General features: G+C 37.8%; 1 protein-coding gene across 9 annotated transcripts in view; it reads left to right on the top strand.

Moving 5' to 3' along the window:
* DISP1 (dispatched RND transporter family member 1) overlaps positions 1–15,770 on the top strand; it is a 193,888-nt gene that overhangs the window by 157,650 nt on the left and 20,468 nt on the right. For all 9 annotated transcript variants that reach the window (XM_066237679.1, XM_066237651.1, XM_066237607.1 and 6 more), the window contains one exon: positions 9,401–9,430. Coding sequence is in view for 8 of the 9 variants with exons in the window: in XM_066237651.1 (XP_066093748.1) it covers positions 9,401–9,430 (30 nt within the window). In the remaining variant the exon portion in view is untranslated. The remainder of the gene's footprint in view (positions 1–9,400; positions 9,431–15,770) is intronic.

The following is a 15,770-nucleotide window of genomic DNA, read 5'->3' as shown; positions in this document are numbered from 1 at the left end:
AAGCTAAAGGATGAAATGAGAAAATGTAGGTAAGGAAGAAAAATGAATTCACTATATTGTTCTGAAAAATGTAACTATTCTCCTGGCTGGTCCAAGGAAGATATCACAACAGCTGCCAGGTATTGGTTACACTGTTGGAATTCATTTTGCTACAGTGGATTTTTATTATTTTTTAATCCCCTCCCAAGATTTTTTTAAATAGCAGGTGTGACTCTTAACCTTCCAAACTGAAACTTGTACAATACTGAGTAATTTTGGAGGGCAAAATAATCTAAAATATGTGGGAAATGAATCTAAGAAAGATGAATAATCTTCCCTTGTAAATTTGAGCTCAAATAATGGCTCTAACTTACACTGAACACAATATAGACATGTTACACTAAAAATTGAGGACCAGCAAATGTTGGAGGAGAAGCTAATTGGCAAGTTTATGAATTATGATTGTTTATACTTTTGTAATGTAATACCTTCTATTGATTTTAGAGAGAGAGAGGAAGGAAGAGAACTTCAATTTGTTGTTCCACTTATTTATGCAATCATTGGTTGACTCTTGTATGTGCCTTGACCGGGGATCAAACCTGCAACCTGGGTGTGTCAGGGTGATGCTCTATCCAACTGAGCCACCCGGCCAGGGTGATTGCTTATACATTTGATCTCTGGCCTAATTGATGAAGGCCTTGTCTTATTAATAAAATAGATACACTTATTTTCAGAATTGTGCAAATTTATCTTCACTGAGGTTATAATTAATATGTAAACTTATTTATATGATTTGTACAGTTTGTAATGAAAATGCAAACCACTGGATTATTTTACAGGTAAGAGCCATAAAATTTTAAAAGTGGAGAAATGTGTTTCTTTCTTATTTTAATAAAATGAATGAAATATATTTGTTGATTCTACTTTGTTCATCCAAGTTCAAGGGCTACACTTTGGACTGCTCTGTCCCAATATTACTTTCCTATTCCCCATTCACTTAATGTTTGTATTACAACTTTAAATTCTGGTTATCTTCTTGTATCTCCCTGAGGTCATGTCCTCTTGGCAGATTGTCCCAGGCAGGCTCTGACCATGTCCAGGGGTCTCCAAACTTTTTACACAGGGGGCCAGTTCACTGTCCCTCAGACCATTGGAGGGCTGCCAAATACAGTGGTCCTCTCACTGACCACCAATGAAAGAGGTGCCCCTTCCAGAAGTGCAGTAGGGGCTGGATAAATGGCCTCAGGGGGCCGCAGTTTGGGGACGCCTGATAGGCTCTCCTCCAAGACCTACTGAACCAGCCCCTGAGGAGGGGCCTGGAAATCCCTGTTTTTAATAAGCTACCCAGGTGATTCCAATGCTGATCAAGTTACCTGGTTTCTCCTGAACTGTGAAGTAAATATTTGGTTGAACAGAATGTACTATAGGTTCTGTAGTAAGTGTATTTTTTAAGTTCTTTGAAAACTTAGGATCTGTGTATGATTTTTTTTTTCTCTAGTTTGGTTTCCCATTCTCCTCAAATTCACAATAAGAGTTTTCAAATTATATTCAATATATTCCAGCCACGTATACATAAATGAATACATAAGCAATTTCCCTTTTAAAAAAATTCTTTCATTTCTTAATTATACAACTAATTCATGGACACATTCTCATAAAAAATACCCACAAAGATATAAAACTCACTCTTGATTTCTTTTCCTGTGGCTATCGATTTGCTATATTCCCTTCTGAATTTCTAAAATACATTTACATATTTGGTATTTGGTATTTCCCATAAACAGTATGAATTGTTCTGAAACGTCTCATTTTGTCTGGGCATTCTTTTCATGTCAGGTCGTGTGTGTGCGTGTTTATGTATTCATTCCATTTAGCATTCCATACATAGTATGGAGAACCAACATTAATTTCAGCATCCTTCTATTAATAGAGGGACCTTTTTCTCTGTTGTAGACCTCAGTGAACATCCTTGCATGTGCCCTCCTGTGAACATGTACCACATGCTCTTGAATAAGTTCTTCCTACTCTCCCTGCCTTTCGATTTTGAGTTTACAAGCAACACCTCCTTGCCTGCACCTGGTTTTCAGGTTGTGGCAAATCAGCATGGGATCCAGTCAGGAAATTTGCATTCTAGATCTCACTCTCAGTCGACTTACTCTGTGATGGATCTTAGATCTTTTTCTCCTTCATTGCATGAAGGTATAAGATTGGATGACTTTTAGGGTTTTTCACATAAAGTTCTAACAATCTCTTATTCAATGAAGCAGTTTGCATTATGCCGTTCATTTATTATATTCAGCCAGTTGCAAATGCCATTGGAGTCTTGTAAATGAATCTTCATTTCACAGTGCTCTGAGTAAGGGGGGCATTATGCTTTATTCTACATTAGTCTTCTGTGTTACCTCTTAAACTGATACTTGAATGCCATTTCTACATCAACTAATAGTAATGGTGGTGGTAGGCAGTAGTTACACTTTTTTTCTTTTAAATAATGTTCAATGGTTTACAGAAACCTGTTATTCATACCAGCTCATTTTAGGTATTATCTATTTCTCACAAATCCTGAGAAGTTTGCATTCTAGACATCTAGACCATTCAACTGTTTCAGAGCTCAGACGCGTCCTCATATCTTTAGATTCAGTAATTTTACTATTTTCCTCAAGAAAGTTTCTGCACACTCAACTATTTATTTAATACATGCTAAATGTCCTTTTTTTTAATCCTAGATTTTTTTTTAACATTTAAAAAGTGTTTGATATTTATTGGATGATCTTTAAACATTAGTCCTCCACTCCCAACCTTTTCCTCCTGCCTCCTAGGTTATCTTATATTTTGTGTAGTCATTGGGACTCTGCTCAAATAAACAGTTTTTGACATCGACATGACCAATCCTGGCTCCTGGCAGTTGGCATCCCCTTGAGCATTCAGGAAATGCATTGTGCAAGCAGTCTTGGTTCTTGTTATTCTTCAAATGACTTGACAAGACCATAACCATTTAGCTCTGGTGCATGAAAGATGAATTAGAGGCCAGGCTTCGCATGTCGACAGGGTTTCTGTTTCATCCTCGCGGCAGAACCCAAGTGTGCCAGGGGTGATTCATGGAAACACTTCATGGTGAAGAACGGTGGTGTTTTTGTTGGGGATCTTGTGAAGAATGCTCATCAAAGTGTGGGTTCTTTATTTTCAGACACTGTCTTCATAAGGTACCAACCAGCACTGAACAGAAGTTATTACTTGGAGAATATTTATGAAAATGCAACATGGCGCAAGCCAGTGGGATGACTGAGACAAAAATGTGCCACCTGAGGCACTGTTTGACTTCATCTTGGTTACTGCCATCAAGTGCAAAGTGTATTTCCATCGTAGGACTGTAGTTGTTCAGAACTATACAAAGCTGTTTTTTTCCAGAGCGTTGATTTCTCTGAGTGCTAGGAAGAGCTCTTTGGGATTGGTGAAAGCTGATACTGTTTCTCTGTGAGTTGTGGTATTAATCCTACAGCAATGTCAACAATAGAGTTCTCTAGACAGGTGACAGGGTTTCATGTTTTAGCATTCCCATTTTCCTCACTCTGCCATCTCCTGCTCTCCCCAGAAAATACTAAAAGAGAGAGAAATGGTGAAGGAAACAGACCATTTATAGCTTTTCCATTTTTTTCTGTTTCTTGTTAACTTTTCCCCTCTTATACTACTACCTTTTTTTCTATTACCCTTAAAAAAAATTCCCTTGCCTCTGTTTCTGTGCCCCAGTACCCCATCCTGATCATCCTGCTCGTCCCTCTCACCTTCCCTCCTTCCGAGAACGTTCCAGTCTCATGAGCAGTCCCCTTGACCTGTGCGTGCACACATGCCGCAGCTCACTGGTCACTAGGTAGTGGGGACCAGCGTTCTCACTTGCTGTTACAGTTCTGAAGCGTGAAGTGCCAGGGGCCATTTATTACTAATTATGAATACCCATGTTTTTAAGTGCTTTTTAAATTTTTTTTAGAGCAGAGTTGAGCTTGGCCTTATAACAATGTCACTTCACCCACTTTCATTACAGAAATGCTTTCTTGAGTGGGAGAGAAAAAGTGACACTCCACCTAGTCTTCTGGGACTTGGGCACAACCCAAGCTTATCTACGCCCTAGCCTGTAGGATGTGTCCTGGAACATGCCAATGTCATCTGCCTTGGGGTTTTTTCTCATCAGAAAAAAAGGCTGAAAACCAAACTAAAGCACAGGCAGTGGTTCCCAGCTAAGGTTATTATTGTTTGGGTTTTTTGCTGTGTGTTTTGACCATATGGAATTAAAAGGTAAAAAAGACTCTGGAAAAGCCTTGTTTCTTGCTATAATAGAAGTCAGATGTGTTTGTATATTTTTACTAATTGTTATTTATCAACATAAGTCGGAAGTTAGTATGAAAACTCATCCTTCAGGTTTTACTAGATAGATAGTACAGTGTGTCCATAAAGTTATGGTGCACTTTTGACCGGTCACAGGAAAGCAACAAAAGATGATAGAAATGTGAAATCTGCACCAAATAAAAGGAAAACCCTCCCAGTTTCTGTAGGATGATGTGGCAGCATGTGCGCATACACAGATGATGATGTACCACAGTGTATACAGCGGAGCATCCCACGGCCATGCCAGTCGAGATGTGGACGGTACAGAGGAAAGTTCAGTGTGTTCTGTGGCTTGCTAAATTCAAATCCATGACCAAAGTACAACATGAATATCGGCACGTTTATAACGAAGCGCCACCACATAGGAATAACATTACTCGGTGGGATAAGCAGTTGAAGGAAACCGGCAGTTTGGTGGAGAAACCCCGTTCTGGTAGGCCATCAGTCAGTGACGAGTCTGTAGAGGCTATATGGGATAGCTACCTAAGGAGCCCTAAAAAATCTGTGCGTGAGCCCACATCAAACTGCACTGAATAGGTATGAAACTGGGAGAGTTTTCCTTTTATTTGGTGCAGATTTCACATTTCTATTGTCTTTTGTTGCTTTCCTGTGACAGGTCAAAAGTGCACCATGACTTTACGGACACACTGTATTTTAAAAGTAGCAAATCAGAAAGATTTTACACATGCAGGAAGACTACTCTGGTGAAGGAAGGTATGGAGTGGATTCTCTACCTGCCTCCTTTCTCAGATATTTTCTGGTAAGATGGTGAATCAGAGAGTTCATGTCTTACCTGTAGTTGTGGTTTGGGTGTTTCAAACATCTGTTGGTCATGTCCATTAGTGTAAAAACTTCAAAGGGATCTCATGTTTTCCCAGGAGGTATCTTTGTGGTAGCCTCAATTTTTCTTTTTCAATTGATGTTGACAATCTCTACTTACGGTCTCAAGTTTAATGTAAAATGAAGTCTTTACTCAAGCAGAAAGAATGCGATGACTCTACAGTTGTTTCTGTCTTTAGGGAGTAAACTAGTTACAGATCCATGAATTTCTCAGTAAAAAAAGTTAGAGGGAGTAAGTAGGAAGAGAATATTTACATCTGTTACAACCCAAAATGTGTATAAGAAAATATCATTTCTCTGCAATGGCTTAGTATGATCAATCCCAGTGGCTCTGAGGATCACTTAATTTATTATTATTTTTAAAATTTATTGAATGATTTTAGAGAGAGAGGAAGGGAGAGAGAGAAAGACAGAGACAGAAACGTCGATCTTGCCTGACCTGTGGTGGCGCAGTGGATAAAGCGTCGACCTGGAAATGCTGAGGTTGCCGGTTCAAAACCCTGGGCTTGCCTGGTCAAGGCACATATGGGAGTTGATGCTTCCAGCTCCTCCCCCCTGTCTCTCTCTCTTCTGTCTCTCTCTCTCTCTCCCTCTCTCTCCTCTCTAAAATGAAAAAAAAAACAAAACAACAACAACAAAAAAACCGTCAATCTGTTCTTGCATGGGGATCGAACTGGCAACCTTTGTGTATTGGGACAATGCTCTCTCTAACCAACCGAACTATCTGGCCAGGGCCTGAGTATCACTTTAGACCTAATGACAGCAAAATGTATTAGTGTACGGAAATTCCAGAGGTGGTTTTGAGAATGTAACTTGAAAACTAGGAGTGAAAAATCAAGGTTTTGTGTACTAGTCATTTGCTTCTTTGCTCATTGCCTTACTCCTATTGCTCTGTAAAAATGAATTTTCTCCCACAGATCATTAATAGCTTTATCATTGGTGTTCAGATAGCATATTCTTTAAAAATCAATGGACGGCATGGTAATAAATGTTCAACTCTGTGAAAGTCCTTAAAACCACTAACTTGCACACTGAAAATGGGTTATTATATGGTCTGTGAATTATATCTCAATAAAACTGTCATATTTTTAAAAAAGCAATATGTAATTATATTTCAAAATATTATGGGGTGTGTTATTTTTTGGCAGATTTACCTAAAAAATTAAATGTCCTTTATGACTTCTTCTGTAGTGAGCCTTTGTAGTAAAAGCCCCTTTTGTTCACAACTTGGGGGGCGTCACTGGTCACTCCTTCCCTCTGAGTCGGGTGGCCCAGCTGGCCACCTGCTGGAGGGTAGAGACTGTGCCCCACCCCCTCCACACACTTCCACTCCTAGCAACTGACAGGTGTGCATACCAGCTGGGCTTATTTTTGTAACTGTGTCACTTAATTAAATTTATGAAATAATCCATTGATGTATACATTCTAAAAGAAAGAGTTATTTAAAAATATATAAAATTATAGGCTTTGGAAAGACTAGCTAAGGATAAATTGCTATGAATACACTGATACTGGATTAGGCATGAGAGAGACTGTTGTAAAAGATTTGGGGGGAAAAATCATCAAAATTGGGATGTGTATTGTAGGCAGTACTTGGGACACTGGCAGTACCCTAAGTCCTCCCAGCGACTGGAATTCAGAGACCAGGCAGTGTGGTGTGGTTTGTATAAGAAAGATTGGCAGCAGAGAATGCATTTATGTTACAATTAGATATTTAAGGAATGTGTATGGCACTTTTTTTTAAAGAATGTTTCCCTTGAATAAAGCTTTCTGATTCATTATAAAATTAATGGTTCATGCAGCATTGAATAAGAGGTCCTCTACTATCAAATTTAGAGACAAACAAAAGTTTACAAAATGTAGTCAAGTGGTGGAGGACTTTAGAATTGACAGATGAGACTGGGCTGAAGTTACAAAGCGTGTGTGTGTGTGTGTGTGTGTGTGTGTGTGTGTGTGTGTGTCAGAGAGAGAAACAAAACTAAATTTACCTATGTAGATATTTATGTTCCCGTATTTTTGCTATCCAGTGACTGCTGGCTTCAATACTGTTGGCCTGAGGAAAGTAACAAAAGATGCTCATTCATTAATCCAACAAATTCTGATCTGACATTCACAAAGGACCATACATTAGCCTAGGTTATAGAGGTGGGAAAACAATCAAGATATGGTCCCTCCTTATGGCTTTACTGGCTTTTAGAAATGAATTCTCCTTACAATGCATATATAAAAAGAGTGCACTTTTGGTGTTCTTTCATAATACAGTGAATATTCAGTCCCATACTTGTTCAAGAAAAGAAATTGTTTTCCTGTGTGACAGATGAAAGCTTTGTGATTATCCCTATGTTGTTTGTTTTACAGACAGAAACACACAAAACAGAGCAGTAAATTAGGCATCAAGAGATAATAAGCCTCTTTCTACAGCTCTGCTTGCTCTTAAGATCCTGAATGACCAAAAGCAGACTAAGGCCCATCTCAAAAATGGATCTGGGAAGGAGTTGGAATCTATATTTTGTAAGATTCTTTCCACTGTTTAACAATCTCTGAGCTTGTCCCTTCTGGATTTTAATATTATTAATGGACTTTTAAGTCTCTAATGAGGACTTATAAGTAAAACATGAAATTTAGAATGTATGCTTTTTTTATATAGACAGATTAATACAAAGTACATTCTGGGATGTGAGCTCCGTGATGTTTGGGACTGTGTTGGCTATCCCAGGAGTTATATAAAAAAACCCTTTTATTAAAGAATGAATACATATATCATGGAATTCTTGGAAGAGTAAGTGCTTTAAGTAGAAAGATTAGAAGACAGATATTTGCATATTGTTTCTATTTGTTTTCTCAAAGCTGAGACACACTGGGTGGGAGATTTCAGGGTAGGAGATTGTATACAGGTAGGTAATTTATTTATTCAGCAAATATTTCAGTAACATCTCTCTAGCAGTGTAATGGCACAAACCTTTTGTTCTCACGACCCCTTTACACTCTCAAAACTTACTAGGGATCCAGAGGTTTCTCTTTATATGGATTGTGTCTGAAATGTACTATGTCGGAATTGAAACTGAGAAATTCAAAATTTTTAATTTGTTAACTCACTCGAAAATAGTAACAAGCCCTTCACATATTAACCTCAATAACATTGGATGAAAAAGAATATCTTTTCAAAAACAGAAACAAATAAGTGAGATGATTAGCATGTTTCACATTTTTGCAGTTCCCGTTAGTGTGGGGCTTAGACAGCAAGACTCTCATACTGTTTCTACACTCAGCCTATTGCAATATACTGTCTGCTTAGAATATATGACATTGCATAGAAAACCATAAAGTAAAAGTATGAATGTATATAGGAAATCCAGCCTTACACAAGGATGGAATCAGCCCGTGGGGAGGGCCTCAGGAGCTCCCCAGGGTCTTCAGCTCGTGCTGTGAAAACACTGTACCTGGGACCAGGGAAACAGGAATGGTGGATTCTGTTTCTTCACCAAATATTTATTAACTCCTTACCATGTGCCAGTCAATTGGGGGGTGGGGGGAGGGTTAATCTGGTTGGAAAAAAAGAGTTTGAAGGTTGAGGCTGAGTTGGATGTGGGTTTTTTTTTTCCAATGACTTATCTACTCTATGGACAGTGATGGGGTACAAAGGACAAGAGGGAACAATGACACAGTGTAGGGAAGAGCTGATTGGCATGCATGTTGACGCTCGTTAAAATGGTTGTGGAGTCAGATCTAAGACATTGATCTAAGAAAGATGGAGGAGCAGTTCTCCCATCTCAGAGAAGGAATAGATTATTTCTAGTGCAAGAAGATATCAGTGTCATTTATTTTTATAGGTGTTGGAGGATCCTTGATAAGTAAGAAACAGCTTATACTGGAGACAGGGCTGTGGATTCTTTTAAGAGAGAGGAGTAGTGCATCTGTAGCTGCAGATTTGGAGAGTGTTGCACAGTGTGACTGATCCCATTAGGAGCGTGTGCAGGTGCTACCTGCTGACCAGCCACGCCAGCACTCACCCACCTAGCAGACAAGATGGACAACACTCATTGTTAAATACATGTGTGCTTAAAATCTTGCGTGTCTTTTTTTTTTAACCCTTTCAGGATTCTTCTAAATGGAGACATAAGTAGAACGTTGACTGCATGTATTAAGCTTTTAGTTTATGGTGCTTTGTTTCTGATGGTTTTTTCCCTTTGCTTTTTTCCAGACCATCGAGACCTTTCAAGTTACCAAAAAGGTAAAGTCACCTGGGTCATCTTATTAAATAACAATCTTAACGTGCATGCCTTTCCCCTTCTGGCATTTTCTCCACATTGTGCTGTAGTTGCTGTCTTCCTCTTTCATATTTTTAAGAAGGAATGATCAATTTTCCCTGAGGAATCCTATATCTCCAAAAGTGGTTTTAATCTCCAGGTGGATTTATAGCCTTGGAATTCTCTTTGAGTTTATTCATTTGCATTTGCCGAATGAGTCCGTGTTTCTTTCTGCAGCGGACTGGCTTGTCCATGTCCTCCTTGTTGAGAAGGGAGAGAAAATTCTGCCAACCCCCATGGCTTGAATTCATGGCACTTTTCCCCAATTCAGTTGGCTGTGTTTTTTGCTAAAAATTCTGATATCATGTATGTGGAAATTTTTAAAATTTACCTTTTCAGTGGAAGCGTAAAATTTTAAGTGGATAGAGTTTCGGGGGGTGGGGGAGAATTATAATGATCTCATCACGTGTCCTTGTTTATTGTGGTTCCAGGTATAGTATTATTATACCTTAAGAAACTCTTAAGTGATCTTTGAAATGTAGTTGCTGCCCTGGCTGGTTGGCTCAGCAGTAGAGCGTCCGCCTGGCCTCGGTACGGTGTGTGGAAGTCCCGGGTTCAATTCCTGGTCAGGGCACACCGGAGAAGCACCCATCTGCTTCTCCACCCTTTCCCTTCTTCTTTCTCTCTGTCTCTCTCTTCCCCTCCTGCAGCCAAGGCTCCATGGGAAAGTTGGCCCAGGTGCTGAGGATGGCTCCATGGCCTCCACCTCAGGCACTAGAATGGCTCCAGTGCAACGAAGAAATGCCTCAGATGGGCAGAGCATCGCCCCCTGGTGGGCGTGCTGGGTGAATCTCGGTTGGGTGCATGCAGGAGTCTGTCTCTCCGCCTCCCCGCTTCTCACTTCAGAAAAATATAAAAATAAAAAAATGCACTTGCTAATGCAGCTTAGCTGTGGTAACTCTGAATGAAGCCTGCCTTGGGAGAATTATCTGTCTTTGGACTAACATTACAACATAAATTTCAATATGAGTAAATTCCCCTTCCCATTTAAAAAATATTTATTATTTTTATAATTTGAATAAAATATACATGGCATAAAATTTAGTAGTTTAACCATTTTTTAAGTGTACAGTTCCGTGTCATTAAGTACAGTCACATAATTATGCAGCCCTCACCACCATCCATCTCTAGAACTTTTTTCATCTTGCAAAACTGTAATCTCAGACTCATTAAACAGTAACTGTTGACCCTCCCTCTGTCCATCCCCTGGCAACCAGCGCTCTACTTTCCATCTCTATAAATTTGATTCTCTAATACCTCGCGCAAGTGGAATCATCTAGTATTTTGTATGATTTTGTGACAAGCTGATTTTACTCAGCATGATGTCCTCAAGGTTCACCAGTGTTGTAGCAGGTGTCAGAATTCCCTTCCTTTTTAAAGCTGAATGATATTCTATACATATACTACCTTGTGTTTTTTTACTTCTACCAAAAAAGAAACAAAGAAAAGGGAGAGATAATGTTAGTAAATAGGGCATATCAAGAAAATGAATTTGCATTTTTTTAGAAGTAAGAGTTCTTTCTCAAATGACTTTTTTGGAAAAAAGTCATTTGGAAAAATTTGTACATAGTTTTTCTGTTATTAGATGGCATTTTTTTTTATATAATTTTATTTTTTTAATGAGGTGACATCAATAAATCAGGATACATATGTTCAAAGATAACAAGTCCAGGTTATCTTGTCGTTCAATTATGTTGCATTCCCACCACCCAAAGTCAGATTGTCCTCTGTCACCTTCTATCTTGTTTTCTTTGTGCCCCTCCCCACCCCTTTTCCCTCTCCCTTTCCCCCCTCCCCCCCATAACCACCACACTCTTATCAATGTCTCTTAGTTTCACTATTACATCCCACCTACGTATGGAATAATATAGTTCCTGGTTTTTTCTGATTTACTTATTTCGCTTCGTATCATGTTATCAAGATCCCACCATTTTGCTGTTAAATGTTCCAATGTCATCATTTCTTATGGCTGAGTAGTATTCCATAGTGTATATGTGCCACATCTTCTTTATCCAGTCATCTATTGATGGGCTTTTTGGTTGTTTCCATGTCCTGGCCACTGTGAACAATGCTGCAATAAACATGGGGCTGCATGTGTCTTTACGTATCAATGTTTCTGAGTTTTTGGGATATATACCCAGTAGAGGGATTGCTGGGTCATAAGGTAGTTCTATTTTCAGTTTTTTGAGGAACCACCATACTTTCTTCCATAATGGTTGTACTACTTTACATTCCCACCAACAGTGTATGAAGGTTCCTTTTTCTCCACAGCCTCTCCAACATTTGCTATTACCTGTCTTGCTAATAACAGCTAATCTGACAGGTGTGAGGTGGTATCTCATTGCCGTTTTGATTTGCATTTCTCTAATAGCTAAAGAAGATGAGCATCTTTTCATATATCTGTTGGCCATTTGTATTTCTTCCTGGGAGAAGTGTCTATTCATATCCTCTTCCCATTTTTTTATTGGATTGTTTGTTTGTTTGTTGTTGAGTTTTATGAGTTCTTTGTATATTTTGGATATTAGGCCCTTATCTGAGCTGTTGTTTGAAAAAATCATTTCCCATTTAGTTGGCTTTCTGTTTATTTTGTTATCAGTTTCTCTTGCTGAGCAAAAACTTCTTAGTCTGATGTAGTCCCATTCATTAATTTTTGCCTTCACTTCTCTTGCCTGTGGAGTCAAATTCATAAAATGCTCTTTAAAACCCAGGTCCATGAGTTGAGTACCTATGTCTTCTTCTATGTACTTAATTGTTTCAGGTCTTATGTTTAGATCTTTGATCCATTTTGAGTTAATTTTTGTACAGGGGGATAGACTGTAGTCCAGTTTCATTCTTTTGCATGTGGCTTTCCAGTTTTCCCAGCACCATTTATTGAAGAGGCTTTCTTTTCTCCATTATGTGTTGTTGGCCCCTTTATCAAAAATTATTTGACTATATATATGTGGTTTTATTTCTGGACTTTCTATTCTGTTCCATTGGTCTGAGTGTCTATTTTTCTGCCAATACCATGCTGTTTTGATTGTCGTGGCCCTATAATATAGTTTGAAGTCAGGTATTGTAATGCCCCCAGCTTCATTCTTTTTCTTTAGGATTGCTTTGGCTATTCGGGGTTTTTTATAGTTCCATATAAATCTGATGATTTTTTGCTCTATTTCTTTAAAAAACGTCATTGGAAGTTTGGTGGGAATTGCATTAAATTTGTATATTGCTTTGGGTAATATAGCCATCTTGATTATATTTATTCTTCCTAGCCAAGAACAAGGTATATTCTTCCATCTCATTATATCTTTTTCGATTTCCCTTAACAATGGTTTATAGTTTTCATTATATAAGTCCTTTACATTCTTTGTTATGTTTATTCCTAAGTATTTTATTTTTTTTGTTGCAATTGTGAAGGGGATTATTCTTTTGAGTTCGTTCTCAGTTGTTTCATTGTTGGCATATAGAAAGGCTATTGACTTCTGTATGTTAATTTTGTATCCTGCGACCTTACTGTATTGGCTTATTGTTTCTAGTAGTCTTTTTGTGGATTCTTTGGGATTTTCGATGTATAGGATCATATCATCTGCAAAAAGTGATACCTTTACTTCTTCTTTTCTGATATGGATGCCTTTTATTTCTTTGTCTTGTCTGATTGCTCTGGCTGATTGCTCTAGTACCACATTAAATAAGAGTGGAGAGAGTGGACAACCCTGTCTTGTTCCTGATTTAAGGGGTAAAGCCTTCAGTTTAGTGCCATTTAATATGATGTTAGCTGATGGTTTATCATATATGGCCTTTATCATGTTGAAATATTTTTCTTCTATACCCATTTTGTTGAGAGTCTTAAACATAAAATTGTGTTGTATTTTATCGAAAGCCTTTTCTGCGTCTATTGATAAGATCATGTGGTTTTTGTTCTTTGTTTTGTTGATATGGTGTATTACGTTAACCGTTTTACGTATGTTGAACCATCCTTGAGATTCTGAGATGAATCCCACTTGATCATGATGTATTATTTTTTTAATATGTTGTTGTATTCGATTTGCTAGTATTTTGTTTAGTATTTTAGCATCTGTATTCATTAGAGATATTGGTCTGTAGTTTTCTTTTTTTGTGCCATCCTTGCCTGGTTTTGGTATGAGGGTTATGTTGGCCTCATAAAATGTGTTTGGAAGTATTGCTTCTTCTTCAATTTTTTGGAAGACTTTGTGTAGAATAGGAATCAAGTCTTCTTTGAATGTTTGATAAAATTCACTGGTATAGCCGTCAGGGCCTGGACTTTTATTTTTGGGGAGGTTTTTAATGGTTTTTTCTATTTCTTCTCTACTGATAGGTCTGTTTAGGCTTTCTGCTTCTTCTTGACTCAGTCTAGGAAGGCTGTATTGTTCTAGGAATTTATCCATTTCTTCTAGGTTGTTGAATTTAGTGGCATAAAGTTTTTCATAGTATTCTATAATAATTCTTTGTATATCTACGGTGTCCGTGGTGATTTCTCCTCTTTCATTTTGGATTTTGTTTATATGAGTTCTTTCTCTTTTTTCCTTGGTAAGTCTTGCCAAGGGTTTGTCAATTTTGTTGATCTTTTCAAAGAACCAGCTCCTTGTTCTATTAATTTTTTCTATAGTTTTTCTGTTCTCTAATTCATTTATTTCTGCTCTGATTTTTATTATCTCCTTTCTTCGGCTGGTTTTGGGTTGTCTTTGTTCTTCTTTTTCTAGTTCCTTAAGGTGGGAAGTTAAGTGGTTCACTTGGTCTCTCTCTTGTTTGTTCATATATGCCTGAAGTGATATGAACTTCCCTCTTATCACTGCTTTTGCTGCATCCCATAGATTCTGATATGTCGTATTGTCATTTTCATTAGTCTGTATATATCTTTTGATCTCTGCACTTATTTCTTCTTTGACCTATTCATTTTTTAGAAGTATGTTGTTTAGTTTCCACATTTTTGTGGGATTTTTTTCCTCTTTTTTGCAGTTGAATTCTAGTTTCAAGGCTTTATGATCAGAAAATATGCTTGGTACAACTTCAATTTTTCTGAATTTGCTGATGTTGTTTTTGTGGCCCAACATATGGTCAATTCTTGAGAATGATCCATGTACACTGGAGAAAAATGTATACTCAGTCACTTTGGGATGAAATGTCCTGTAGATGTCTATCATATCCAGGTGCTCTAGTGTTTTGTTTAAGGCCACTATGTCTTTGTTGATTCTCTGTTTGGATGACCGATCTAGAGCCGTCAGCGGTGTATTGAGGTCTCCAAGTATGATTGTGTTTTTGTCAGTTTTTGTTTTAAGATCAATAAGTAGCTGTCTTATATATTTTGGTGCTCCTTGGTTTGGTGCATATATATTAAGAATTGTTATGTCTTCTTGATTCAGTGTCCCCTTAGCCATTATGAAATGGCCATTTTTGTCTCTGAGTACTTTTCCTGTCTTGTAGTCAGCATTATCAGATATGAGTATTGCTACACCTGCTTTTTTTTGGATGTTATTTGCTTGGAGTACTGTTTTCCAGCCTTTCACTTTGAATTTGTTTTTATCCTTGTTACTTAGATGAGTTTCCTGTAGGCAGCATACAGTTGGATTTTCTTTTTTAATCCATTCTGCTACTCTGTGCCTTTTTATTGGTGAGTTTAATCCGTTTACATTTAGTGTAATTATTGATACTTGTGAGTTCCCTATTGCCATTTTATATCTTGCTTTCTGTTAGTTTTGTGTCTTGTTTGATCCTTCTCTTTCGTTTTTCTATCTTTTGTTTTTATTTGGTTGTATTCCATACATCTTTCCTCTGTTGCTATCTTTTTTATCTCATGTGCTTCTGTGGTGGTTTTTTCAATGGTGGTTACCTTTGAGTAATGAAAAGGGTCCCTACCCTGTTCATTGTAGCGAACTATTTTGTGAGTACTTTTGCACTCCATCGTCCTTTGCTACTGTTAATCTCCATCTTCTCCCCCTCTTTCTTTTTGTTGTTGTCACAGTTTAAATTTGGTTTTATTGTCTTCTTCTTGGAGCTTTTACTTGTGGCTCTGTTTTTTTTTTGTTCTTTGTATCTGATTGGAGAACCCCCTTTAATAATTCCTGGAGTGGGGGTTTTCTGATGATAAATTCCCTCATCTTTTCTGTATCTGTGAATGTTTTTATTTCTCCTTCATATTTGAAGGATAGCTTTGATGGGTATAGTATTCGTGGCTGAAAGTTCCTCTCTTTCAGGACTTTAAATATTGGGGTCCACTCTCTTCTAGCTTGTAGAGTTTCTGCTGAGAAATCTGATGATAATCTAATG

This window comes from Saccopteryx bilineata, chromosome 1 (genome assembly GCF_036850765.1).
Source record: "Saccopteryx bilineata isolate mSacBil1 chromosome 1, mSacBil1_pri_phased_curated, whole genome shotgun sequence".
Classification (NCBI taxonomy): Eukaryota; Metazoa; Chordata; class Mammalia; order Chiroptera; family Emballonuridae; genus Saccopteryx; species Saccopteryx bilineata.
The sequence above is the reverse complement of the archived record's forward strand: the minus strand, read 5'-3'. Positions and strand labels throughout refer to the sequence as shown.